The following is a 27,702-nucleotide window of genomic DNA, read 5'->3' on the forward strand; positions in this document are numbered from 1 at the left end:
AGAGACAACACTGCGCTCTCTGCACATCTACCCCGAGCGTGACTCGGGGATACCGATCCTAGTCTAAAAAATCCACCCCGAGTCACACTCGGGGTTACCGCCAGGGAGGTTAAAAAGTGGAAGAGGGAAGGCAAATATACAAACTGTTGTAATTCCTACACCTTTCATCTGATTTGGATGTAAATACCCTCAGATTAAAGCTGAAAATCTGCAGTTAAAGCACATCTTGTTTGTTTCATTTCAAATCCATTGTGGTGGTGTATAGAGCCAAAAAGATTAGAGATGTGTCGATGTCCCAATATTTATGGACCTGACTGTATATCAGTATCATAGCTATCAGTATTGGAATTTCTTTTTTATTTTGCATACTTTAATTTACAGTTTTCTTCTCAAGCTCACCAGCAGTAATGACGGTTACAGGGGTTGGAACATACCCTAATACCTCCAGTGGTGCTTATATGCCTTTCCTTTACTTACACTCAATGCCATACCTTAGCCTAATCTGAATTCCAGGTATGGATTTTATTGCATAATTACACTGGTACAGGTTGGACGACTGTAAGTATGAATATTTCATACCTGTGAGCCTTTAACAGTGAGCTGTTGTGGATTGATTTTGATACCTGCATTAATTTTAGAACCAATGCCACTCTGCAAGCCAGTAGTATTGGACTAGTGCAGCCCCCCTCTTATTTCTCAGATTAGTATCCACCTATGGCTGTAATGATATTAAAGATCTGTGGTGTCTTTTTACTGACCGCCAGTGCAAGGAGTCCTATTACTGACCACCAACTTGGTTTGCTTATGTAACCAGAGCTATAATGATTTTAGCAGAAGTTCCCTGAGATCTGAACATCATTTTAAAGCGGTAGTAAACTGGTGTGTGTTTTTTTTTCTGGAACCTGCAAGTTAAAGCCATAATGTGCTAGTATGCATCGCATACTAGCACATTATGTGAAATCTATCTTAGAACGAAGCCCTTCCAGTGGCGAGCTGTCACCGTTGACAAGGCTTCCATCTTCACCCATCTTTCTTCTGGGTTCACAGACTCCGGCTGTGTGAGTAGCTGGAGCCGCAATTATGTCACTCCCACGCATGTGCACGAGAGTTGCTGTTAATGGCACAGGACTCTGAAAGAACGGCCTGGGTGGTCATTTCTTCAGAGCTCATGCCCCAGTCATAGGCGTGCGCACAGGGTGTGCCGGGTGTGCCTGGGCACACCCTAATCACCTAGGGCACATTAGCATTATCGCTCTGTTTGCCAGTGAGGAGATGGGAAAGATCTCCCTCGGACCTGCTCTGCCATAAGAGAAGTGCCACACACTTCTATTTCACTTTGCCTGCAGGGAGAGTAATGTACCGGGGCCATATACATTCAGGCAAACACATGCATGTGTATTTAAACTTTGGGGTGCACACCCTAATGCAATAGGCTGCGCACACCTATGGCCCCAGTGATGTGACCGGCAGCATGTACAGTAGATATCTCCTAAACAGTGCACATTTAGGAGATATTTACAGTACCTTTAGGTAAGCCTTATTATAGGCTTAAAAAGGAAAACGTTGCGCTGTACTTCAATCTGTACATGTAAAAACATTTCAAACCTCAAAAATTAGTTAATGTAACAATTTAAACAGTTTCGTCGTACTAGATCCCTATTGCCCTATCGAGGATGTCTATTGCGACTAAAGCCCCGTACACGCGCACAGATTGTTGGCCGTAAATTGTTGGCCAACATCCGATCTGCCGATTGTTGGCTTGTTAGTACGATGCTTCCGACAACCAACTGCGAATTTTCGGTCGAAAAAAATCTGGTGTGCATGCTATAAAATTTTTGTTGGCCAACAAAGAACGGCCGATTGTTCCTCAGTGAGTAAGACAAAAATTTCGGCAGACAAAAATCAGATGAGCAAGACTGGGCATGCTCAGAGAAGAAAAAACACACCGAAAGTCAACCAGAACATGACATCACTTCTGAAGTTGGTTTTTGTTGGCCAACAAAAGTCCAGTGCAAGTCTAGAGCACATTTCAACCAACAAACAACACTGGACAAAAGTTGGCAGATCAGTTGGCCAACAATCTGTGCTTGTGTACGGGGCTGTAACGTATGTCAGCGGAGGAAATAGCGGTGGCGTTAGCATGCCCCCTGGGGCTGTAGGCAAATGTATTACTAAACTGCCTGTTCTATCTGGAATCTTGTGAGTAGCTTTTTAAGGAACTAGCCAATAATTTTACAAAAATGTTGCCCAATGGAAGCTTTCTTTTTGTAACTTTGCCCCTTATGACCTGGCCCGGGCACCTAGTTTACATCATAAGAGCCATTTCCAGAAGATACCGTGACACATACCTAGCGTGTGGGGTGAAGCTCACTGAGGGGTGGGTAGACTTATTTGGTATCTTAATTTCTGGTAAGAGGCTAAATGTACCTACCTGGAAGGGGAGCACTTGCATTTCTAAGGAATTATATAAGCACGTGTGGACTATCACTCTCCGGACTTTGCTGAACTCTTTTTTTTCTTCACATCATCATGCACATTTGATACTGCAATCATGGATTGATATTATCCTAAATAGATTCGATCTATTCATTTTACATTATGAAACTGTTTGAATTGTTACATTCACAAATTTTTGCAGTTTGGCATGTTTTTACAGCGCAACATTTTCCTTTTTTTAATTTAATTTTATATTGGTGTGTACAATATTCCTGAGTGGAGCTAAAAACCGCTTGTGGTGACACATTTAACACCCAATATTTTAATAATACACGAGCGCAGATTTACTAACTTTTTCTATACTTATTATAGGCTTACTTATAGGTACAAATTATGCATGGAAGTTTACTCCTTTGGTAAAAAGTTTGAAAAAAGCTACTTTGGACTAACAAGTCTTGTCTCTCATAGAATTATTACCCAATGGTTCGCATGGCTTATATAGAAGACGAGAACACACGACTAGTCATTATGGCTGAGCGGTCACATGGAGTTTCCAGTCTGAACAATGGCCAAATGGAGGTATCATTAACTTTTTAAAAAAGTAGCCGTATTGGTGCACTTACGACAGAAACAATTGAGTGCTGCCTGTGATCATTTTTTTTATTTGCACTAACATACAATTTTTCAGAACAAGCTTTCGGGGTATGTCCCCTTCATCAAGGCCCCAGCAGTACACTGGGAATACTGCTGGAACCTTAAAGAAGGGGACATACCCCAAAAGCTTGTACCGAAAAATTGTATGTTAGTGCAAATGGAAAAAAAGTATCACAAACAGTACTCAGTTGTTTCTGGATTAAGTCCAAATTCAGAGATCTACTATGTGCTGCAGACTGAGCCATTTTTTTTGTCCGACATTACTTCCTTCTCTAGATAATGCTGCATAGAAGACTGTGGAATAACTTGGAGTGGGACTTGAATTACAATCTGACTTTAAATGACACTTCTGTAGTAAGGCCAACTCTCTGGCTTATGATGGGATCCAAAATTGTAACCAGTTCTTTGTACCAGAGATTGGGGCTGTCTCTAGAACATAGGCCACTGGTCATGTTTATTCCATTTAAAGGTAAATTCTTACTATTACACCATAAACCGTAATGTGATGAGTTCATTGTATCAGCTAAGAAAAGAGAGCCATAATCCTTCTCACACTGAGAGAGAGAAACTGCAAAGCACAGTTACTGTAATGTACTAGTAAGCAAGAAACATATAATGGGCAAACATGACTTTTCCTATGTGTCACAGTGTGCATAAATATTGATGCCAGCCATGCAAGAATGATTCCTTTTAGGTTCTTACCAAAACAAGAATCAAGGGTAAATCTTCCAGTGGAGACACTTGTTGCTGTGACAGCTGCATAAGAGTGGTTTTATTATACTCTAGAGCAGGAGTCTCTAAACTACGGCCCTCCAGTGGTTTAGGAACTACAATTCCCATCATGCCTAGCCAGGGCCGGTGCAAGGATTTTTGGCGCCCTAGGCAAAATAAAAATTGCCGCCCCCCCATATGCTCGGCCCACGATGTGAAAAGAGAATTACAATATGAAGGGAAATTTTTCTTTCTTTAATCATATACTGTGTGTTGTTATTAGGGGAAAAAATATTGTTACCTCTTGGATAAGAAAAATAGCCTTTTCCCTTAGTTTAGTGAATGTGGGGGAAAATCCTGTGCTCCCTGTTTGTATTCGGCAGCAAGATTGTCTTAGGTCTTTATCCTTCATCAGAGGCTCTCCTCCCTCACCGCTATCCATCATAGGCTCTCCTCCCCCACCTCTATTCTTCATCATAGGCTCTCCTCCAGCACCACTATCCATAGGAGAGCCTATTAATGAAGAATAGAGGTGGTGGAGAAGAGTCTATGGGGAAAAATAGTGGTGGTGGAGGAGAGCCTATGATGGATAGCGGTGCTGGAGGAGAGCCTATGATGGAGGATAGCGGTGCTGGAGGAGAGCCTATGATGAAGGATAGCGGTGCTGGAGGAGAGCCTATGATGAAGGATAGCGGTGCTGGAGGAGAGCCTATGATGAAGGATAGCGGTGCTGGAGGAGAGCCTATGATGAAGGATAGCGGTGCTGGAGGAGAGCCTATGATGGAGGATAGCGGTGCTGGAGAAGAGCCTATGATGAAGGATAGCGGTGCTGGAGGAGAGCCTATGATGAAGGATAGCGGTGCTGGAGGAGAGCCTATGATGGATAGTGGTGCTGGAGGAGAGCCTATGATGAAGGATAGTGGTGCTGGAGGAGAGCCTATGATGAAGGATAGTGGTGCTGGAGGAGAGCCTATGATGGAGGATAGCAGTGGTGCAGGAAAACCTATGATGGAGGATAGCAGTGGTGCAGAAAAACCTATGATGGACGATAGCAGTGATGGAGGGGAGCCTAAGATGAAGGATAGCGGTGGTGCAGGGAAAACCTATGATGGAGGATAGCAGTGGTGCAGAAAAACCTATGATGGAGGATAGCAGTGATGGAGGGGAGCCTAAGATGAAGGATAGCAGTGGTGCAGGGAAAACCTATGATGGATAGCAGTGGTGGAGGGGTTAAAACCCCTTTAGACAGTGAGTAAGTCTCCTATAACTATTTATAATAGTGAAGTCTTTATCAGAACCTATTGGACCCCCCCCCCTCGAGGTGTGCGCTGTGCTTGGGGCTCACTGAGAGTTGTAGTTTTATGTCAGTCATGTGACCCCCCCAGCCCCCTCACCTGGATGATCTGGAACCCCTGGTGCTCCTCCACATACACAGCCATGTGTGGGGGGATTCTCAGGGTCTTGTTGCTGGCGTCCATGTCTCCTCAGATCTCCGAGTTGCAGGCCTCAGATTCCCCGGACAGGCAGCAGTACTCCTTGGCAGCACAAGCAGCTCCCTCTATCACATTTCCCTACCCCGGCGCTGAGTCAAACTTCCTGACTCGCTCATTGGTTCTCCCCCCGCCCTTTCTCCTCCGACGGCTGACGTCATCTGCAGGGGAAACCTAATGCGCATGCGCGGCATCGCCGCTACGAAGATTTCCGACGCTGGAGCCCGGTGTCAGCCCTGAGACTCGCACACATCTCAAAATCGCCCAGGCAGCCGCGGGCGCCGCCGTGCAGGTGGAGCACAACAGGAGGGGCGCCGCCTGCAACCGCCGGTCCATACTGATTCCGGGACCGGGGTGCAGCAGGTAGGATGCTGGCGCCCCCTGCTGAGTTGGCGCCCTAGGCGACTGCCTGGTTCGCCTTACAGGTAGCGCCGGCCCTGTGCCTAGCTATGTCTGTGAATGACAAAGTTTTATAATGCCTCATGGGACGTGTAGTTCCGCAACAGCTGGAGGGCCGTAGTTTGGAGATCCCTGCTCTAGAGAGATGTTTTTGCAATTCCTGTTGTGTTTAAAGACAAGGAAGAAATAGGACATCTCCCACAATGGAACACATATGGCAAAAAAAAAAAAGAAATGGCAGGGTTGTAATTACCTGTTCTATCCAAAATAAAAATAACAAATCTTGGCTTTCAAAGCGACATTCAAAAAAAGGATGGAAAGTGTGAATCACTTAGTTGATTTATGTGTAAATTTCAGCTTGAATGTGTAAATTTCAGCTTGAACTATTAAGTCTTGTAAACAGCAGTCTTTTTAGAAAAAAGGAGCAAAGAAGGCAGTGTCAAATGTGAAAATGAGCCTAAAACTGTGCCTTCTAATTACATAAAAATGCAGCATTCATTTTGGGACCATGGTCAACAAGCTTCAATGGCCAAGCGTGTTTTTGACATCAGTTGAAAACACTTCTGAGATCATTCAGAATCTCCAGCTGAGAGAACATCTAGAGGGCAGTGGATCAGTTTCTGCAGTACTAGGGTGTCCCAGGTACACTGTAGTGAAGTATGGCTGGTAGAACCACAGTGAACAGCGAGGTACCCAGACACCCAACAAACCCAGAAGTGTAAGATTCTGAAGATTCTGCTTTAGCCCTGCAGAAGAGCAAACATTGGAGGCATTGGTATCTGAAAAGGTGGTACTACTTTTCTTTGGCAGGGTGTTTTTCTTATTTTTAAATTGGTAAAAGGATTGGTTAAAAAAAAAGAAAAATCACTTTTTCATCTCAACCATAAGAATTGCACAGAACCATTTCACATTTCCTTTACTATGCTGTATTATTTTCACAGGTGAGCTAGGGAGAGAATAGGTATTCTCAATTGATTGAATGTTAAAAATGCCAGAAATAAGAGAAGAGGACATATTTTTTATTTTTGGTTTGAAGTGTAGCAGAGTTTGAGTCTTCAAAGCTTATTTACTGTTATTCCTCATCATGGTGGTAAGGTCTTGCCACTAACTCAAGCTGTGACAGCATTACATTGATGCTGGTCTCTAGTAAACGTATTTACAGTGTATAGGGAATGCACTCGAGAGAAGAAAGCAAGGGAATTGAGCTGACTGCAGAGCCCTGGCTGTCATGGTAGGCCAGAGGTGGAGATGATATCCCCAAGGATGTAATCTTGCTTTACTCCAGTCAAAAAGACAAAAATGTTTATTTAACGCTGTTAGTACATATCTTTACAAAACTTGAGCATTCTAGATATTTAAATTCTGTTGGAGCTACACCAATAGAGATAATGTTTTTTGGTGTGTTATCTTCATGTTAATAACATATTTTAACTGATATTAATGTCAATCAGGAAAATCAGCAACTGAAAAAATGCCATCTGTCCCCATTGTATTACCACCCAACATTCACCTTCAGATTCTCAGTGTTCCTGGCTGGAGGTATTCTTCAAACCACACAGAGCATATACATAACCTCTACAAAGGTATGTCCTCTACAAAGTGAAAGTGATCACCTGCATTATAGTGACTTAACATGAATCCACTGTTTAGCACAGCCCAATATTCACGAGTAAACAACCTGCCAGATATTTTTAGGAACATAGAAAATTTTGTGCCTCCTTTATGTTTAGTTCTTTCTCAACATTTATATTGCAGGCTTATTGGATGTATGCAGGTATTGCAGAATATTTTAAAACAATGTCAAAGTAAACAATAATGAATTAACTGGAGTGGCAATCTCATTTTTCCAATACCCTGCAAACCTTTCCGGGGACTCTATCAAATACCATTGTCACCAGAAAGCTGCCTCTAAACTTCAGGAATTATAGTACCTAACCTTGTTCATTCAAGGGACCCACCACTCCTACAATACACATCAATTTGATGTACCAGTGTTTATATTGGGCACAAAAAGTAAATGCTTACAAACACGCTTGATATGTGTAATAACATATAAAAAAACTGCATTACCTGTATAACAAATTCAAACAACTATAAGACCCCGTTCACACTGGGGCGAGCCGACTTTGCCGGGCGACCTGTGAAGTCGTGGCGCGCAGCTCGCATCGCGACCTCGGAGCGGCCGGCACGGACTTGATATAATTGAAGTCAGTGCAGGTCGCTCCGGGTCGCCCCTAAGAAGCTCCGGACCCTTTTTCTAAGTCGGAGCGACTTGTGTCGCTCCTATTAGAACGGGCCCACAGCTTCTCTATGGCGAGTGACCTGTCAGGCGACCAGGTCGCCTGACAGGTCGCCCCAGTGTGAACCGGCTCTTAATGCAAAAATGATTAAATTTCCTTTTTTATACCTGTAACTTTCCTTGAAAGTGGAAGGTGAAATAACAAATAAAGGACTTAAAGCAAACCTGTTGTGCCTGAATGTAAAGCAGGCCATACACTGTAGATTTCTTTTCTTCTGCCTGCATTAATGCCAACAGTGCAGATAGACTAATCTTGCCGTCAGGGAATTGTATTCTTACAGCTGCCGCCACAATAGTAACAGTGCTTGCATCTGATTGCATGCAGGTGCTGTTTGTCCAAAAGGCTCCATTGTCAAAAGTTGATTGAACAAACAACTTTTGTCAAATAGTGCTGTGCCAGCGGGGCCTTAACCTGCTTAAAATTTCAGCCGAGCCAACAGAAATTGGCATAAATTGTAGCAGTGTATGGCCAACTTAGGTGCTTCTTTGGAAGAGGTAGCATATATTGTCTGTCCAGAAACGCCATTCCTGTCTGAGATTTAGGGGTAGGGTTAATACCAGCGCTATGGAGTTTCAGTACCCTTATTGGACTGGGATAAACAATGTGATGTAAGCTGCCACCAACCTACCCATGAGGTAGTGAAAAGTGAAAAAGTACAAGGTTGTTGGGGTCGGCGCTATCACTTTTAAGATATTTCAAAGATAAAAAATGTGTACTGTGCGTATTGGTGAAAGATAAAATACATAAAACCATACGTTTTTAGTAAAGTGCATATAGTGCGTTTGCCACTTAAATGCAAGGTGCTTAGTGCTGATTTAAAACATCAATAAAGTGCATAAGCTGTGTTTAGTGTACCATATCATATGCCACAATATACATAGAAAGTGCTGAGTGCTGGTATTTGCATTAAACCACGTGAGTGATTATGTGCCTTTAGAAAATGAACATGGCGCTTGTGGATCTCCACCAAGTGCACCGCTGCTTACTGCACATTTAAGGCAGATGATTCAACCACTCTTCGGTCACTGAAACACAAGAGAAGCCTCCATTGCGTAGTATATGTTGGTTATATAAAAGCAAGTTAGCATCCACTCATATTTAGGGAGTTTACTATCAGCATACGGTGTTCGCCGAGTTGCTTCCGCGTTCCAACGGCTCAAACCACCGTTACCGGAAGTGACGTATTGACGTAAACAAACCACGCCCTGTCTGAGATTGCTCTCACTTTCATGTGTAGACTCAAATACTTAAGCATGTGGTGTAAGCACTGCCCACCACCAGCCCTCTGACAAATAAGACTCCCAATAGACAGGGGCAGGGCTTGGAACCCAAATCACTGAAGTGACTTTCCTGGAAAAGGGAGGTAATAGTAGGTAGCCTGTGCAGTGTGGTACGGTCCTTATGTGGCACTTTCAGTTTCAGATAGAGTAGAGGGCAGATTTATCTCAAAGGACACAACTGCACCTTGGTTTTAAAAAAACAATATTGCACTCAGCCTAGTACACTTATTAATTCCATTAAATTAACAATATAATGCTATGCCTTTTTTCACATTACCTAAGATTTTATCATGGTCTGCCTTGCATAGCTTTGCTGCCCAAATCAATTGTAGCTGAAATTGTTGCAGCATATATCATCACCAATTGACCATCCAGGCTCCATTTGTGAAACAAGTACACAGGAAGTACTATCCAGTAAACAGGAAGTACTGTCCTATGCTTCAACAGTCCCAGCATTTAATGGTGGAAACAAACTTCTCACTTTTAATGCAGCATTTGTGTATGTATGGAATATTGCTGTCTTCCACTTGGTATTTAGATGATTGGGGGCATAAGAAGTAAAGGAAAACCTCTGCTTCTGCCCTAAAGGGGACACGTTGACAGTGGCACTATTTTTGATAATAAAGAGTATTTCTACATGGTTGGGGAATGATGGGGGGGCATGATGGGTGGATTTTAATGGGGATAGGTATACCTGTATGTTTTTATAGTGATAAATGCTCTGTTTAGTGACTGATGAAAGTGGGCTCAATTCACTAAGAATATCTCATGAGATACTTGAATCAGGACACGTTTTTTTCCAATTATCTCATGAGATAATGAAAATGTCAATTCACTATCACCATTATGAGGTATTTACTCAGGGCCGGCCTTAGGTGTTCAGGCGCCCCGTGCGAGCTAATCCTGTGGCGCCCCCCCCGCGCGCGCATTTTCTTGCACCTTTTTTATGATCACTAATAACTTAGCCCCCCTTACATCAGAGACCCCCCACACATAGCCCCCTTTACATCAGAGACCCCCACACAGAGCCCCCTTTACATCAGAGACCCCCCACACAAAGCCCCCCTTAATTTAGAGGCCCCCTACATCAGAGAGCCCCCCCCCCCACACAGAGCCCCCCCTCACAAAGCCCCCCTCACTTCAGAGACCCCTCCACACAAAGCCCCCCTCACATCAGAGACCCCACACACACATCAGAGACCCCCTCACATCAGAGACCCCCACACAAAGCCCCCCTCACAAAGCCCCCCTCACTTCAGAGACCCCTCCACACAAAGCCCCCCTCACATCAGAGACCCCACACACACATCAGAGACCCCCCCCACACAGAGACCCCCTCACATCAGAGACCCCCACACAAAGCCCCCCTCACATCAGAGACCCCAACATCAGAGAGCCCCCCTTACATCACAGAGCCCCCACACAAAGCCCCCTTACATCAGACCCCCCGTGGAGCCCCCCACATCACAGACCCCCCACACAAAGCCCCCCTTACATCACAGACCCCACACACAAAGCCTCCTTACATCAGAGCCCCCCCTCCACACAGAGCCCCCCACATCAGAGAGCCCCCCTTACATCACAGACCCCCACACAAAGCCCCCTTACATCAGACCCCCCCCATGGAGCCCCCCTCCACACAGAGCCCCCCACATCAGAGAGCCCCCCTTACATCACAGACCCCCACACAAAGCCCCCTTACATCAGACCCCCCCCATGGAGCCCCCCACATCAGAGAGCCCCCCTTACATCACAGACCCCCCACACAAAGCCCCCTTACATCAGAGCCCCCCCCTCCACACAGAGCCCCCCACATCAGAGAGCCCCCCTTACATCACAGACCCCCCACACAAAGCCTCCTTACATCAGACCCCCCCGTGGAGCCCCCCACATGAGAGAGCCCCCCTTACATCACAGACCCCCCTTACATCAGACCCCCCCCCCATGGAGCCCCCCATCAGAGAGCCCCCCCTTACATCACAGACCCTCCTTACATCAGACCCCCCCCTATGGAGCCCCCCACATCAGAGAGCCCCCCCCTTACATCACAGACCCCCCATGGAGCCCCCCACATCAGAGAGCCCCCCCCTTACATCACAGACCCCCCTTACATCAGACCCCCCCATGGAGCCCCCCACATCAGAGAGCCTCCCCCTTACATCACAGACCCCCCCATGGAGCCCCCCACATCAGAGAGCCCCTCCTTACATCACAGACCCCCCCCCCTCACACAGAGCTCCCCTCAAAAAGCCCCCCCTTACATTTTTTTAAAGGAGAGAGTCCTCACTTACCTTCCGCTCTCTGCAGCTTTTTTTTTTTCTTTAAACTTCCCGCCCCCACACATCCCCGGGAGTGTGTGCGGGGCGGGAGGAGGAGAAGGGGCGGGGCGAGGAGGAGCTGACGATCTCTCCTCTGGCGTCAGTGCAATGAGGGAGGAGAGATAGTCAGCGTGGCAGGATCGGAGCGGAGGCTGAGCTGTGTGTGTTACACAGCTCGCCTCACTGCTGTATCAGTACGCGACCGAGGCACAGCCGCACAGCGGGAGGTAAGCGGCGGCCGCGGCCTGTGTTAACCCTGTCCAGGCCGCGGTCGCCGCTCACCTCCCGCTGTGCGGCCTGAATCACCGGATCTGCGAGCTGTGATGGCCGCACAGCTCGCACACCCCAAAGGCCGGCCCTGTATTTACTTCAAAAAACAAAAACACTCGGCAAATACGATAAAATGGCGTTAAAATCAATTCACTAAAGGAAATAAATAAATGAAAGCATGAGTTAAATAAGTAGTGGTCCAGTCATGAGGTATTTAAGGAGTGTAAAAAAAAGAATAGACAATTTGGAGAAGTCTCTGCCTTTTTTGATCAGTTACTCGACAGTAATGCATAGAAACTTAAATATGTAACAGCACAAAATAATTGGGGTTGATTTACTTAAAGCATAACTAAAGGCAAAACTATTTTTTTAGTTTTGGATGGAGTGGAGATAGATTAGAACCCCTGGCAGGTTTTTATTGCGGTCTTTGCCCCTGTTCGGGAGATTCACCCTCTCTAATTTATCTTGATTACTGTTATCATTGAAACTAAAAGAAAATCACAAATTTTGGGTTGTCCCCAGAAAAGTAATAGAGTGGGAAAACTTTCAGTGGGGCCACTGGTTCTGGTGACCTGGGATTCCCCAAAGGATTCTTTTAATTTGTAGGGATTTCCTCTCACTCCCTGTTTTGGCTATGGGAAAGGAAGTGAAGGGAAATCTCCCCAATGACAATGTTGTCTTTTTTTATTAGTAGAAGAAGGGTATTTGTATTTACTTAATTTAACATAGTTGTTTTTGATATACTACGTGTGTTCTGTGAAAGCAGCTTCCCCTTAACTGGTAATCCAGTCACCTTTTTGTATTAATATATCTGCTGCAGAGACCACACTGACTTAACAAGTTGGCATATTTCTACAGTTTAACCCCTCAGCCCCGGCTACACACAAATATGTGGCCTCTCGGTGGGTGGGCCTTGACGCCAAATGGTTGCACTGTATCCATCCCACTGGCCATCACTTCATGAAATAAAATACCAATTGGGTTCATGAGATAAATACCTCACATTTTGATGAAATAACTCTCGTTTTTTTTTTTTTTGTAGCGTTTTTTTCTAAATTGCAAAAAAAATGTTTGAAAAACGCTATGAGTTATTTTACCTCAGATCTTTAAAAGGAAAATAACTCTTTGTGAAATGAGCCTAGTGTTTGCTTTATGGTTTTGGTTGTTCTTGGTATGTAGAGTATTTATTTCATATATTCTGTATAGTAACTGTCTGTAGCAGTCCATTTTCTTTGGATTTTGGTCACTAAGACAGCAAGTGATTGCAAAAAATCTCCCCAATGATGTACTGACAAAGAAAAAAAAAAAAGAAACTAAAAACTTTTGTCTCTTTGTCACACTCCATTCTTTAATAAAAAATAAATGAAAAAAATAAATAAATAAAAAAAAAAATGGAAATGGAGTACCGATTTCTCACTCACACAATGTATTATGAATACTTGCAGGTAATAGACAGAAAACTGCTGCAGATTTTCAGCGAGTACTTCTCCGACTCCAGCACCTCTATGAGGCTGATGAAGACCCAGTTCTTTCCAAACCAACTAGTGTTAACCTCAAGGTGGGTTCCACTTCCTCACTGCTGCAGGCTGTATCCTGTGGGTTATGAACAGAAGGTGCAGTCTTTAACCAGAGGCACAATAGCATCTATATGTATGAGTGTACTGAATGTATTTATGAGGACTCTGCTGTGTGAAATGTGTAAGATATTTCAATGAAAATAATTTTGGAGCTTTTCACCTGTGTCCTTTCACCTGTTATGGATATGCTAGTTTCAGGGCAGTGAATATTGAAGCAAAGAAGTCAGATTTGTCCACTCTCATATTTCCTGAGGTGTTCTGTTTAATGGGAAGTGGTCACTGAGTGCAGAGGTTCACCTAGATCACATGTGTCAAACACAAGGCGTGGAGGTCAAATCCAGCTCTCCAGGCCATATCATGTGGCCCTTTCAACGAGGACTTTTTTTTTTTTTTTTTTTAGCCAGAATGCAGTAGAACTCCATTCTGCAACTTCTGGCTCTCGCCCTCTGCTCCTCGCTCACCACTATCATTTGTAAACACAGAAGCCTTCTGTGTTTACAAGGACAGCTTTCCTCTTGGCGGCTCGCGGCTTTCACATATACCTGCCTGCCCTGCATGCACTCATGGCAGGGACAGATGACAACCAATGATCTCCCTGCAAGTACACAGTACACTCATTAATGCACTCTGTACTAGTGATCAACCGATAATGTTTTATTATTGCCGATACCGATATTTTGATCATCGCATATCAGTATTGGTCGATATTTTCGTACATTAAAAATGTTTTTATTTTTTTTTACAGGTACTCCTGTGGAGGGATCTGGGGGTCTAAAAGACCCCAAACCCCTCCTCTGCACTTAAAAGCATTTAAAACGCCAAGTTTGGCTGTTTTGAATGCTGTAATTTTTTTTAATTTGGCGCCGAGTACCCGGAAGTGATGTCATGACATCACTTCCGGGTTTTTACTTGGAGACTCAATCAGTGCCAAATGCGGATGGGACGGGAGACCCGGACGAGCCTCGGAAGGTGGCGGGAGGGGGGGGGACGTCCCCTTCCGCTCCTTGTAATGACAGCCGAGCAGCTTCTCAGCCACATCAGTTGTCATTGCAAGACAGCCGACCATCGGCTATCACTGGCCTCTAGCTGCAGGCATCACTCCGGTACGAACACTTTCCCGAAAATTTCGGCAATATTGGTAACCTCGGGGGCCGATTCCGATATATCGGGGAAAGTGCAGATCGGCCCTCGATATATTGGCTTTGCCGATAATCAGTCGATCTCTACTCTGTACACAGTACACTCCTTAACTTTGCACTCTGTATGCAGTATACTCCTTAACTCTACACTTTGTACATAGCGCACTTCTTAACTCTGCACTCTGTACATAGCGCACTTCTTAACTCTGCACTTTGCATGTAGCGCACTCCTGAACTCTGCACTCTTTATGTAGTGCACTCCTGAACTCTACACTCTATTCAGAGCGTACTCCTGAACCCTGCATTCTGTATGTAGCACACTCCTGAACTCTGCATACATAGTCTTACAGATAAAACCGGCTCTTTGAGGACAACCATAATGCTGATGCGGCCCTCGATGAAATTGAGTTTTACACCTCTGACCTAGATAAAGTAACTTGTCTACTTGTCTTTACCTGGTCTGACATTGCAGCATGTTTCATTGCAGTGCAGAGGAAATTGAGCCTCATTATTTTTTTTTTATATAACAGAGGTCTCCATTATTGGTGTCAGTGGGAAGAATAGAGCCCTATTGTTTGTGTCAGTGGAAGGAATTGAGCCCAAATGTTGGGGGTGTTGAGAGGAATAGTGCCCCATCATTAGTGTCAATGGGAGGAATAATGCTCCATTTCAGATAGTCTGAATCCAGGGCCAATCAATTACATGTGATCGCTGCATGAGTGATTACATGCGAGTGGCCACGGTTAGCAGCAGGAGTTGTCAGCCTCTCATTGCTTTCAATAGGGCTGCCTCCTACAGCTGATCACGGGAACCCTCGCTGGAGTTCTCGCATCTAATCAGAGTGCAGGTGCATTTGCAGGCGTGAATGCATGCTTATGGATACAGCCACTCACCTAAATCTTTATTTATTTTTAAGGCTTTTCTTGCCCACTTAAAAAAAAAAAAAAAAAAAAAAAAAAAAAAGGACATCACATGGTTTTCCTGTGCGGGGTTTTTCAGCATTTTTCTGCCACACACCCTCTATTCATTAGTCTCGTGATTTACTCTTGCAGCACACTTCAGACCCTTTGTCTGTATACTCTAGACCAGCCTTTTTCTCCAGGGCGCGTGCCTTCGAGTTCCTTCAGGGGTGCCTTGGCAGAATGCCAACAAATTGCCTAAAAATAGTATACAGGTCAGCAGGTGGATCAAGCCTCCCTTTTAGTTACTCATAGCCACAGGTTTTCATTGTGCTCCATTACAACATTCTAGCCGCTGACGTCCTAACAACCAATTATGTAAATGGTTGATAGGAAGGATGTCAGTTGCCTGCACCCCATCCTTGTTTACCCCTCCCCTTTCCCTCTCAGCACTTGGGTCACATTAGCTGAGTGAGGGCAAGAAACAATGAAGAATAAAAAAATTGGAATACAAGCCAGTACCAGCCCGAAAGGGTGTGTTTGCTTTGGAGGAATAAATCACCTCTAATGTTGGGTGTCCTACCTTTGTGGATGTTTCTGTGCTACGTAACACTAGTGGTTTCGTTTTTTACATTTTAGAATGGGGTGCCTTGACTAGAAAAAGGTTGAAAAACACTGCTCCAAACAGGCATCCCACACAGGCTATGTGCATACACCTAGCTGCTCCTTGCTGCTCTGGCTTCCACCTGTCTCCTAGGTGGAGCCATCCTGACTCCTGGGCTCCTCTGTCCACCATGGTGGGGCCCTAAACCACATTCATCTCTATAATAAAAGCCTTGCACACATCTGCATAAACAGTGTGCTAGCTATCCACAAAACCTGGACCTAGGATTAGAGGCTTCCTCTCTCCAAAGTCTCTGCAAAGCCTTAGGAGTCCAAGTCCCATTTGGGCTTTACTAGCCACTGAGGATACTGAAAATCCAGTTTCCTCTGTGTGAGGCAAGAACCCTGGAGCCGTTCTAAATGAGAACCCTGAGTGACACAAAACCCTTTTCACACCGTGACAATTTTAAATTTTTCTTTATTTTTTTTAATGTTATTTATTTTATTGGTTATGTATTTTTGGAAGTATGTATTCTTCATTTTTGGGAAATGCAGCTGCTTTCATGTGATCTGTCAGTTGCATGATTCCAAAATTAAATTACCATTACCTACTAAGAACACTTTTGTTTTACCACTAGAATCTTCTCTGCCATCTAAATAGTGTGCTGTGACTTCTACAGATACTCATCATCCTGACTTGTCATAGTAAGAAAATGACTCATTGTGAAGGTATCCTGATTGTGTATGATTGTGAAAGTGTCATTTTCGTCTGCCAAGCCCAGTTTGGCACTTACTAGATACTGTAGGTGTAAACTACAGTATACACATCAGTGTAACTTTTGCTTTCCTGGCATACCTGGGTCCTGAAAATAGCAATCCAGATGGCTATTCATCAAGGTCTGATGAAGCCCCTTGACAACTACTGGGCCCACCATGGTTGTCCTATAGGTGATTGGAGGTTCAAATTGACGGTTCCATTTACATATGGCAGTTTTATTTGTGTAATGTTCTTATCTATATCCAGATTGTGCTCTAAATAAACCTGCCACAAACATAGGCAATTCAAAATGAGGATGTGAAGGAAAAACACATCATTCAAGGTCACTGTCCGTAAACACAAAAATTGTGAAGTTGATTCAGAGATGCGGGCTGCAGTTTTATGCAAATCCTTTACTTTTTCTGTAAAATTTGAGGGTGACCTACCCATCCCACCTTCTGAGCCTTTCTAAATGTCCCTTAAAGTGAATGTAAACCCTCACACATACCCAGTGAAGTGAACAGCCTCAGATGATACACAGAGATTAAACAAATCTCCCTACATAAGTTTATTTTGTATATCTGCTATCTCCAGCTTTCTACACTATTTAGAATTTGAACATTGTGTTAGAAATGTTTCTTCCTGTTTCAGCGCTGGATGTGGAGTCTTGGCATACATTGTGTGTGAGCTGATTGGAGGAAAGGCACACACTCCCCCCCCCCCCCCTCCACATAGGCATAGGAAGGAAGAAACATGCAGAGCTGTGCTGTGAATAGACCAGCTCTCTGCTAATCTATATCTATGCACCCATCCGGACACAAAATTTCCAGCTGCTTTTATCTCATGTGTCAGAGAGCTTGTCAGAAGTTATCATGCTGATAACAGAGGAACGGAGCAACAGAAAGACACAGGACTTAGAGCTTTGGAGAGAGATAAGTCAACACTACAGATATTTGTGCCCAGGTCAAATTTCATGAATGGGGTTTACATCCACTTTAAGCAGAGCAGGAATTAGAAAAATTCTACCCTTGCAGTTCACATTTCTCACACCCTCCCCCCCCCCCTTCTCCACTGCGAGAGTTAAATACTTATTTAGTGAAGGGGTTCTGGGATAAGGTGTAATAATTAAAGCCGACCATACATGGTTTAAATTCCGAAATAATTTTCTTTCGAAAATTGTAAATGATAATTTTCATTCGATTTTTGCACCATTAGTGGGCTGCAGCAATGGCTGATTTTCGTGTGGCCATCGAATTTGAGTGATCAGGCATGTTAAAACATTTTTGAAAATCCAAGAAATTTTTAATCAATGATGGCAGAATTGTTTTAGAAATATAATCAAAAGAGAAATGTGCATGAGCTGTGACTTGGAAAGAAAAGAAGATTGCCAGCCACAAAAATTATTTTCTTTAGCAACATGTGAAATTGAAAGCTTGGTTGGTCGAATTTCGGAATCAATGGTGGCATCATTGGATCACAAAATGCACTAAATTTATGATTTTCTAAAGAAAATTCTTTCCGAATTTGACCCATGTATGGCCTGCATTACTTATTCATGGCTTTGTCGGGCTCATTCCAGCTATGTGACCAGTCCAACGCAGTGTCCCCTCTCTGGTACTTGGGACTCCGGTTGCAAGCTCACCTCCTTGCATTGTATGTGAAATCAAGAGGCTACCTACAGCCCGAAGCTTTGGGCAGAAGAAAACACTGGACCTAGGTATAGAATAAGTAATACATCTTATCATTGTACCCCTGGACTAAACCAGCATTTAACCCCTGCAGTGCAGAGGGCTGCCATTGCAAGGGTCAAGTTTGCCTAATTCCCAGAGTTTAGCTTTAATAGAATGGGCAGCCTCATTGACCAATAGGAGGTTTAGAAAGTGAGATACAATGGGGCCAAGTTCAGCTTTTACATTTAGAATTCACTCCAGATACAGACATATTTATTTAACACATCCCACCGCAATGACCTGTAAAAAAAATAGGAGCTAATATGTGCTGGTTTGCAGTGGGGAAAAAAAGTAGAGCAAGCCCTACTTTTTGTCAGCGCAATGCAACGCAGCACATGGTAATACCTGTCAGTGCAGAACAACGTAGATCGATGCACAGGAAAAGAAGCAGACCAGCACAAATTTGGCTACTCTGCCATGACGTAGACCCTTTACACGTTAAAAAAAATTACGAAGAAAAGGGTATGTTAAAATGCAATGCAGCATACCAACTTATGTCGGTGCACATGTGTTCTCCTGCACTCACACACACATTGTAGTTCAAATGGACTATTAGGGGTTGATTTACTAAAGGGAAAAAGACTGTGCACTTTGCAAAGTGCAGTTGCTCCAGAGCTTAGTAAATGAGCAGAAACTCTGCTGGCTTCCATCATCCAATCATGTGCAAGCAAAAATGCTGTTTTATTTTCCTTGCATGTAATTGGGTACTCTTTTCAAAGTGAAGCCTTACCTAATTTACTAAACTCTGGACCAACTGCACTCAGCAAAGCACACAGTCTATTTGCCTTTAGTAAATTTAACCCCTTAGTGCCGGTTCACACTATAGCGATGTCAGACATTGCATGTGATTTGCACAGCACTGCTCTGCAAATCACAAGCCAAGTCTGTGCGATGCAAATTCAGTCATACAGATTGTATGGCTGAATTTGCAAATTTGCATCGTATTCGGACCAAAGTCCTGCAGGACCTTTTTTTTTTTTTTGGTCCGCACCAGAACCTATGCGATTCAATTCCTGTTCGAAGTGACATTTCATACTGCGATATGCAAACTAATCTGGGGGTGTCATTATCTTTGTATTGACACTCCCAGCAGTTCGCATATGGCAGTGTGATCTGCCTGCGAGTCGGGTGAGATGCGGGAACTGGCAGTGGATTCGCAGGGTTCCCTCATCGCACCAATGTGAATCGGCACTTAGTCTAGATTTTCATATAACTTCAGCTGCTTGTATTTCTAAACTATTAAAAGTTATGTTTTAATGTGCAGTTTTCTCTAAAAGGTAACCTCTTATGTTTTTGTGAACACATATGGCCCAAGTTCACTGTAATATTAGCTGTCTTCTGATATTCTATATTATATAAAGTCATTAATTGTTTCCTTCTGATGGTAGAATAAGTGTATTAAATAATGTATTGCGTTTAGTCTCTTCTAAAAGGATTAGGTGATGTGACATTTGTGGAAGAGCGCTCGCTTACGGGAACATGGGATCTAAACACCATGGAGAGATGGAAATGGAAAACCACACAGAGCAAGATGAAGGCCAAAGGTGAGTAAAGGGTACTGTCACTCAAAATTGTTAGGTTTTTTTTTTTGCCTTTTACACAGGTCTAATATTAAAAAACAAAATTAAACAAAAAAAAAAACATAATACATTTGATGAATTCGATTTTTTAGCTAGCACAAAAATTGAATGAAGAAGCCAATTGCTGTCTGTAACGATTCTTCCATTCGCTTTTTAATATGGGTTGATAACCAATAGAGTGGCGTAAAAAAATCTGTATGTATGCGCCACATCCTTAGAAATTATGCCATAATACGAAAAAGAACTGCAAATATTGAGGCTTTTCAGGTGCTAATTTGGATCAAAACATATAGAACAACATCTGTTAAAATTTAAGTATAACTAAATGCAAAAGTTTTTGACACAGTGGAGAGTGATTGGATCAAGTTTTATTGCTGTGTGTCTCCCAGTGAAATTTAGGCTGTTTGTGCTGTTTACTATTATCATCAAAAGTGAAATGAACCACTTGTCGACCAGCGACAGACATACCTGTACATCACTAGACTTCAAGTGGTTACTCCCGGATGATGCCTGCAGCTGCTGGCATCATCCTAGTACTGTTTTATTGGAGCCGAAAGCCAGCTAGCTGCAAAATAGCTGCTGGATTGCTTTTACAAGCAGTGGGAAGGGACCTTCCACAACTTTTTTGGGATCTCCCGTCACACCTGGAAACCCTATTGATCAGCTGGCGCTTCCACTGACTGATCGGAGAGCTGAACAAAGACCAGATTCGGCTATCGTAAGGCAGGAACCGATGACCTGACATCACTTCCAGTTAGAGATGGGAATCGGGTGTGTTCGAGTTCCCACGTGCCGCTAATCACAGGCACTGAGACATTTTCTGATCTGTGCAGCTGCGGATCGGGAAATGTCTCACTGCTTGTGATAAGCTGAGTGCAGTGTCAGCTTCCTGGGGGGATGGGGCACGTGGGAACTTGAACGCGCCCGAGCCCATCTCTACTTCCGGTTTACCTGGATGTCTACTGCGCCATTTGCAAAAATCAAAAGCATTCAAACACACCAATCTTGGTGTGATCTAATGCTTTTAAGTGCAGAGGAGAGATTTAGGTTCTTATAGACCCCAGACCTCTCCATAAAGAGTACCTGACACATGCCTATTGCTGTCACAAAGGATGTTTACATTCCTTGTGACAGTAAAAAAAGTGATTAAAAAAAGAAGAAAAAAATTGTAAAGCAACTGTGTAAAAATGTTTTTTATCCCCTCCCCCATGCTCATGCACAAAGGCGAAAGCACGTGTCAGTCCTGCACACACAGAAACAGCGATTGTTCCACACATGTGAGGAACATCAGATCATGAGCAGTAATTTAGTAAATCTAAAGTGGTAACCTGTAAAGGCTTTTAAAGCGTCACCTATAGATAGCAAATTTATGTAGTTTGTCGCAGTTGCACAGACGTGTGCAATTTTAGAGAGTGACATGTTTGGTATATATTTACTCGGCATAACATCATCTTTTATATTTTACCAAATAATTGGGTTATGCATTGTGTTTTTTTGTAATACAATTTTAAAAAGTATATTTTTTTCAAAAAAATTGCCTTTGAAAAAGCGCTGCGCAAATACTGTGTGACATAAAAAATTACAAAACCCACAGTTTTATTCTCTGCAGGCCTGCTTTAAAAATGATATATTGTTTGGGGGATCTAACTAATTTTCTAGCAAAAAATACAGATTTTTACATGTTACAAAAGTGTTGGAGATCAAGTGGTTCAAAGAAAATGCCAAATTTCGGGTTGTCCCCAAAACAGTAATAGAGGGCAAACCTTTTAAAAAGGACAGTAGTTCTGAGGACCTTGGTGAAAACAAGGATTACCATAACGTTGGAGGAATTTCCTCCATAGAATAGGCTCATGCGGGGGTGCAACTCAGTTCAAGGTCCAGTAGATAAAAACAGGGGGTATATCCTACTGCCCCCTATCCACCAGATGGAAACAGGGTGGTGGGAAAGGCTTCAGGCAAGAGGGATCTTGGGATACAAAATGCAGAAAGTAGATCTTTGTAAAAGTATCTAACTTATGGTCCCACTGATCACTAACCATCACACTAGAGGTATCTAAATACAGATCTGCATAAAGGTATCTCCTATTTAGCAGATAAGGGCAAAAAGAGAGGACCCAATGATATAGATTAAAATCTTGTATAGGCCTAGGTAATCGCCAAACAAATACTTCCGTATGTGCCACAGGATACATTTTTTGAGGTTTGGTAATTGTGTTTAAAGCATAGTCCTTTTTTAGTCACATTTGAAATTGCCTGGCAGACATAGGGTGATGCTGGAGGAAGTATGTTGGGAGTCGCACAGTAAGTTCTGCAGCTTAATAAGAGAACAAAGATATTTTAATATAGCACAAGTAAACATTGCAGCAAAAATACTTTTTTTTTTTTTTCTTTAAAAAAAAAAAAAAAAAGCAAAACTAAATTTCCGCTCTGTGTGGGTGAGCTCTTACCATAATGTGCAAGTATACATAGCATACTTGGACATTATTGCACACTTACTGCACATAGAGCCCTTCTCCAGCAGTGACAGGTTCACTCTTTACTCATCACTCTGTGTGCTGACAATGCCATTTCCTTTGCCACATCTATTCAATACCTCTTTGGACGTTGGATGGCCGCTGATGATGTTGCAGATGTTTTTTTTTGGCAAAAGAGTCTTTGAATGTATTTTATTGCATGTCTCATTTGCCAAAAAAACTCTTAAACCCTAACAATTTTTCAAAGTGCATGTCCACCAAAACTGATATTCTAGTACACATGTGTCAAACACAAGGCCCTGGGGCCGAATCTGGCCCTCCAGGCCATTTCATGTGGCCCTTGGAGCCAGGGCTTTCTTTTAGCCAGAACCTGGTGGAACTCCATTCCACCACCTCTGGCTCTCGCCCTGTGCACCCCGCTCACCACTATCACTTGTAAACACAGAAGACTTCTGTGTTTACAAGGACAGTTTTCCTCATGGCGGCACATGGCTCTCACATATACCTGCCTGCCCTGCATGCACTCATGGTGGGGACAGATGATCTTCCTGCAAGTACACAGTACACTCCTTAACTCTGCACTCTGTACACAGTACACTCCTTAACTCTGCACTCTGTATGTAGTGCACATCTTAACTCTGCACGTAGCACACTCCTGAACTCTGCACTCTGTACGTAGTGCACTCCTGAACTCTGCACTCTGTAACACACTCCTGAACTCTGCATACATAGTCTTACAGACACAACTGGCCCTTTGAGGGCAACTATAATGCCGATGCGGCCCTCAATGAAATTGAGTTTAACTCCCCTATTCTAGTACTTGATAATAAATAATGTACTGAAAAAAAATGCCATTTTCCCTTGATGCATTTGCTAATAAGTTATTGACCCCACATCTAGCCCACTGCAGACTTGTCATGCTCTCCTTGCTGTGAAGTGGGTAATTATAACAGCACACCCTATCACTTTTGAGGCCTTTGTGGCATTGTTAGGATAGTAAGGATAGTTACCCACCTCTTATTTGAATCTACCCTCCTCTGTGTTTTGCTCTCATAGTCCTGCAATTGTTACCATGGCTAGTTTGGGCGACATTCTCATTCTAGAGGCATCTGCTGACAAACTTCCTGGGCAAGCGATTGAAGGAGAGTAGGGAATTGACAGTTTAAAAAAACATTGCACGATTGTTTTTTTTTTTATAAATGGCGCTGGAGGTGTCTGCGTCTGTTTTCTGCTTCCATAGGCATAAACATGAAAGCTAAGGCAACTCTAGCAATTTGTGTGGATGACTGCAGCTGGACACCTTTACACAGATGTTCAAGACCACTTTCGCCTAGAACAGGGCAATCTATTTTTAAAAATTTTAAGCTAATGTGGTTTATTCCTTTTCTTGCTCTCATATCCATAAACATACAAAAAGTATTTTTACTGCACAGTGGTTAATATAAAAAAAATCACTAAAGATCACAGTGGTTGAGTGATATGCTGAGTTAACCTGCCTCCCAACACCATGAGAGGTACCCCACTTATGCAGCTGCATGGGCTGTATGGATAAATTTTTTGTGTTCCCCTGTCAGGAACCATAAACCAGATGGAGGCAGAAAGTGCAGTTAAAATCACACCTTTAGGCCCTGTCATACGGGTGCGTCAGTCAAACGAAATCCGCTTGCTCAGTGGGGGATCGCTCCACTGATCCCCGCTGAGTAGGCGAATGACAGGTCCTGTTCGCTGTGCTGTGCAGACACAGACACAGCTCCGCTCTCCTCTATGGAGAAAATGGGTGGAAATGGATGGAAAATAGGGCCACCGTCCATCTGGATTTTGTGGGCAGGTTAGGATCAGATGGGGGAGGGTGTCAAATGACGTGTCTGCTCTCATCCGCTGCTCCATAGAGGAGACTACAAGGTCCGATAAGGTCCTCCTGAAAAACTGACAGGCAGACCTGATTGGAAAGCCTGTGTGAAAGAACCCAAAATGAAATTAGAAAAATAACATGTTTAGGACTGTAGTAAAAAAACAGAAGCCATGGTTTGGATGGAGGCTGGACTAATGAGGCAGGTAAATGGTAACCAGGTCAGTCCCTGTGGTAACAAGTAACTCCCAACAAGAGCCCAGTCCTGAAATCCCCATGATTCAGAACTTTGCCTGATGCACACCTAACTGTTTGGGGGCTTGCATCTCCATCCTACCTCCCAACACCCTTCCCCTTCCTCTTCCCCATCTTCTCCCTAACCACATTTGGTTCTATATTCTCTATCTTTTCCTTCCCTCTCTTTTCTACTGTTGTCCTAATAAGCTTCTTCCTCTGTTCCTCTGGTTCTATATGCCAGGATAGCGCAGTCATGCTAAGACCCTCCTGCAGGGACGTTTCCTGATCACAAATGAGATACACTCCCCATGCAGTCTTAGGTCCACTCCAATAAATCACCTTCCACGTGTTATATAGTATCCCATAAGGAACCTAGAATATCTTCTTGAAATACCCAAGTTGTTTATCCTGTACTGAGGTTTGACAATACCACATGTTAAGTGGTTGATTTGGGGTTTATTTACAAAAACTGGAGAGTTCAGAATCTGGTGCAGCTCTGCATAGAAACCAATCAGCTTTCAGGATTTTTTTTCAAAGCTTAGTTGAACAAGCTAAAGTCAGAAGCTGATTGGCTACCATGCACAGCTGCACCAGATTTTGCACTCGCCAGTAAATTTAGCCCCGATGTCAATGTACACACTCCTGCACCTTGTATTTGTATATCTTTAAAACAAATATTCCTTTTTTTCCTTTATAAAAAAAACCCCAAAGATTGTGACCAAGTTATCTCGCAAATGCTGTGGTAAAATGCAGTAGATTAGTTTAGCAGTGTATGTTTTATGAATTCTTTTTAATGTCCAACGCTTTGGTCTGCTAACTCATTAACCACATGTGACAGGAAATGCTTTTTGTCTTGCAGATCAAATGCAACCTACAAAGACCATAGAAGACTTTGTTCTTACTGTAGAACCAAAGGAAATAAGAACTTTATTTGTGTACTTTCGGTAACCCTTACCAAAGGAAGAATGTAAAGGGGTTAAGCAACTACTGAAAACTGTAAAAACCATATTATAAATTAAGCCACACTTGTATGGCAACTGGAAGTCTTGTGTGTATGTATGTCTACTATGCAGCCCATAGCTTGATGGTACTATGTTAGGTTAAAGGGCAACAAAAGGACATTAGGGACTTTTCTCACTGGAAACCAAGACTGAAAAATATATCTTAACTCAGCACATTATTTGTAAATATGTCCTGTTCTCAAAATCTTTTTAGGCTTTAAATATTACCCTTTGAGTCTGGTATTGATCTTAAAAGAGAACCCCATGCCAAAATGAAAAAGAAAACTGTGTGGGTCCCCCCCCCAAAGAAGGGTCCGGTATGGATTTTGAGGAGAACCCCCACGCCAAAAAAAAAAAATTGAGTGGGTTCCCCCTAAAATCCATACCAGACCCTTATCGGAGCATGCAGCCCCACAGGTAAGGAAAAAGGATGACGAGCATTCCCCCTGGACCATACCAGGCCACACGCCCTCAACATGGGGGGGGGGGTGCTTTGGGGCGAGGGGGGGGGGGCTCTGGCTCCTTTATTAAAAATCTTCCTCTGGTCTTCTTCCCCCGGTCTTCTCTGCTGCTGCTGTCCTCTCTGCCTCCGACCTGGTCCTCCTCCGCCGCTGTCTCCTGTCGGTGTGCCAGCTCAGCTCTCTGCCAATTCCTATATAGCCATGGGGCATGGCCACCCGGTGATGTCACCATGAGATCCCTTCCCCTTGTAACATGACGTCACAAGGGGCTCTGCCTATGCCAATTACAGCTTCTAAAAGCCTAAGTGCGCATCGAGCCAAGGAATAACATGGAGAGGTGTTTTTAAGCTGCAAAAAAAAAATCTGATGCTGGTAAAAGCAGCTGTAAAAACACCCTGTGTGCATCAGGACTAAAACAAAAAACAAAAAAAACGAGTTGCCTGACCATTTCTGGCTTCAGTATTTTGTGAGCCACTGACCTGGAACAATCAATGCTGATCAGGAAAGTCAACACAGTCAGAGATAGTAATCTGACTGCATGTTAGTGGTCGGTGACAGGTGGTCAACATGACAGCCGGTCAACATGACAGCCAGTCAACTTGGATTTTCATGAGATTCATTTATTGGGATCTCGTTAGTTGGTATCTTTGCCTAAGCAGTTTCTGGATATCAGCCTACCAGGGTTTGCATGGCATTGATCAAGTGACTGGGCTTTAACTGGAGGCTAATTACACATATTATGGGAAATGGTACTGCCTTATTTCTTTACATGGTATTATGCAGTATAATGTATGTTAAAATACAGATGTATTTAACTTTTACTACTGTATATGTCCACTTAGACTACATACATATATACATACATATTTAGATAAACATTGACATTTGTAATATAATTTACAATATATTGTACCACTATATTGGTATTGCAAATAAATATATTATTTTAATAGATTTTTAAATATTTACCTATTTATTAGAGTGCTGGATGCATAAATTGACAGTTGGATATTAAAAAAAAAAAAAGCCTAATTCCCTAGAATTAAAGTGTATATATAGGCAAAAAAAAAATTCTTATACTTACCTGGCAGTGGATATACCATGAACATGAAGGTGTTTTTTTCAGGGTGAGGCTCATCCATTGCACTCTGGCTGTGCTGACCCCTGATTTCACCAAACATTGGAAGCTCAATTGCATAATTTGTGCTAGTGGGGGACTGCGATCGTGCTTTTATTTTGGATGCCATACATTTGCATTCCATTAGGTGGATTTCCCATCATTTTCTCTCCTAGATGCAAAAAGTAGTGAAAGGAAATTTTTGGATTTCCCATCACTTTCTGTTTCAGTGACAGTGGTCACCAGCAGAATTAGAGGGATGAATCTCCCTCCTACATGGGGACATGAAAAAAAAAATTCACCTGAAGGTTTTTAAATGTGTTTTCTCTACTTTTTTTTAATTTTGTTTGATTTTTTATTTTTTTTTCACAGTAAGAAAACAAAGTGCAAAAAAGTAACATAAACATTTTACAGAAACAA

At 43.1% G+C, this 27,702-nt stretch overlaps 1 protein-coding gene across 1 annotated transcript in view; it reads left to right on the plus strand.

Annotated features, from left to right (window-relative positions):
* MAN2B2 (mannosidase alpha class 2B member 2) overlaps positions 1-25,818 on the plus strand; it is a 103,370-nt gene extending 77,552 nt beyond the window's left edge. The window contains exons 14-19 of the mRNA XM_082260272.1: positions 2,905-3,015; positions 3,367-3,559; positions 7,142-7,273; positions 13,304-13,416; positions 19,984-20,107; positions 25,563-25,818. Of these exons, the coding sequence (XP_082116398.1) occupies positions 2,905-3,015; positions 3,367-3,559; positions 7,142-7,273; positions 13,304-13,416; positions 19,984-20,107; positions 25,563-25,651 (762 nt within the window). The 3' untranslated portion in view covers positions 25,652-25,818. The remainder of the gene's footprint in view (positions 1-2,904; positions 3,016-3,366; positions 3,560-7,141; positions 7,274-13,303; positions 13,417-19,983; positions 20,108-25,562) is intronic.
* Positions 25,819-27,702: the final 1,884 nt, after the last annotated feature.

Source organism: Pelophylax lessonae (assembly GCF_965119305.1).
Source record: "Pelophylax lessonae genome assembly, chromosome: 1".
Lineage (NCBI taxonomy): Eukaryota > Metazoa > Chordata > Amphibia > Anura > Ranidae > Pelophylax > Pelophylax lessonae.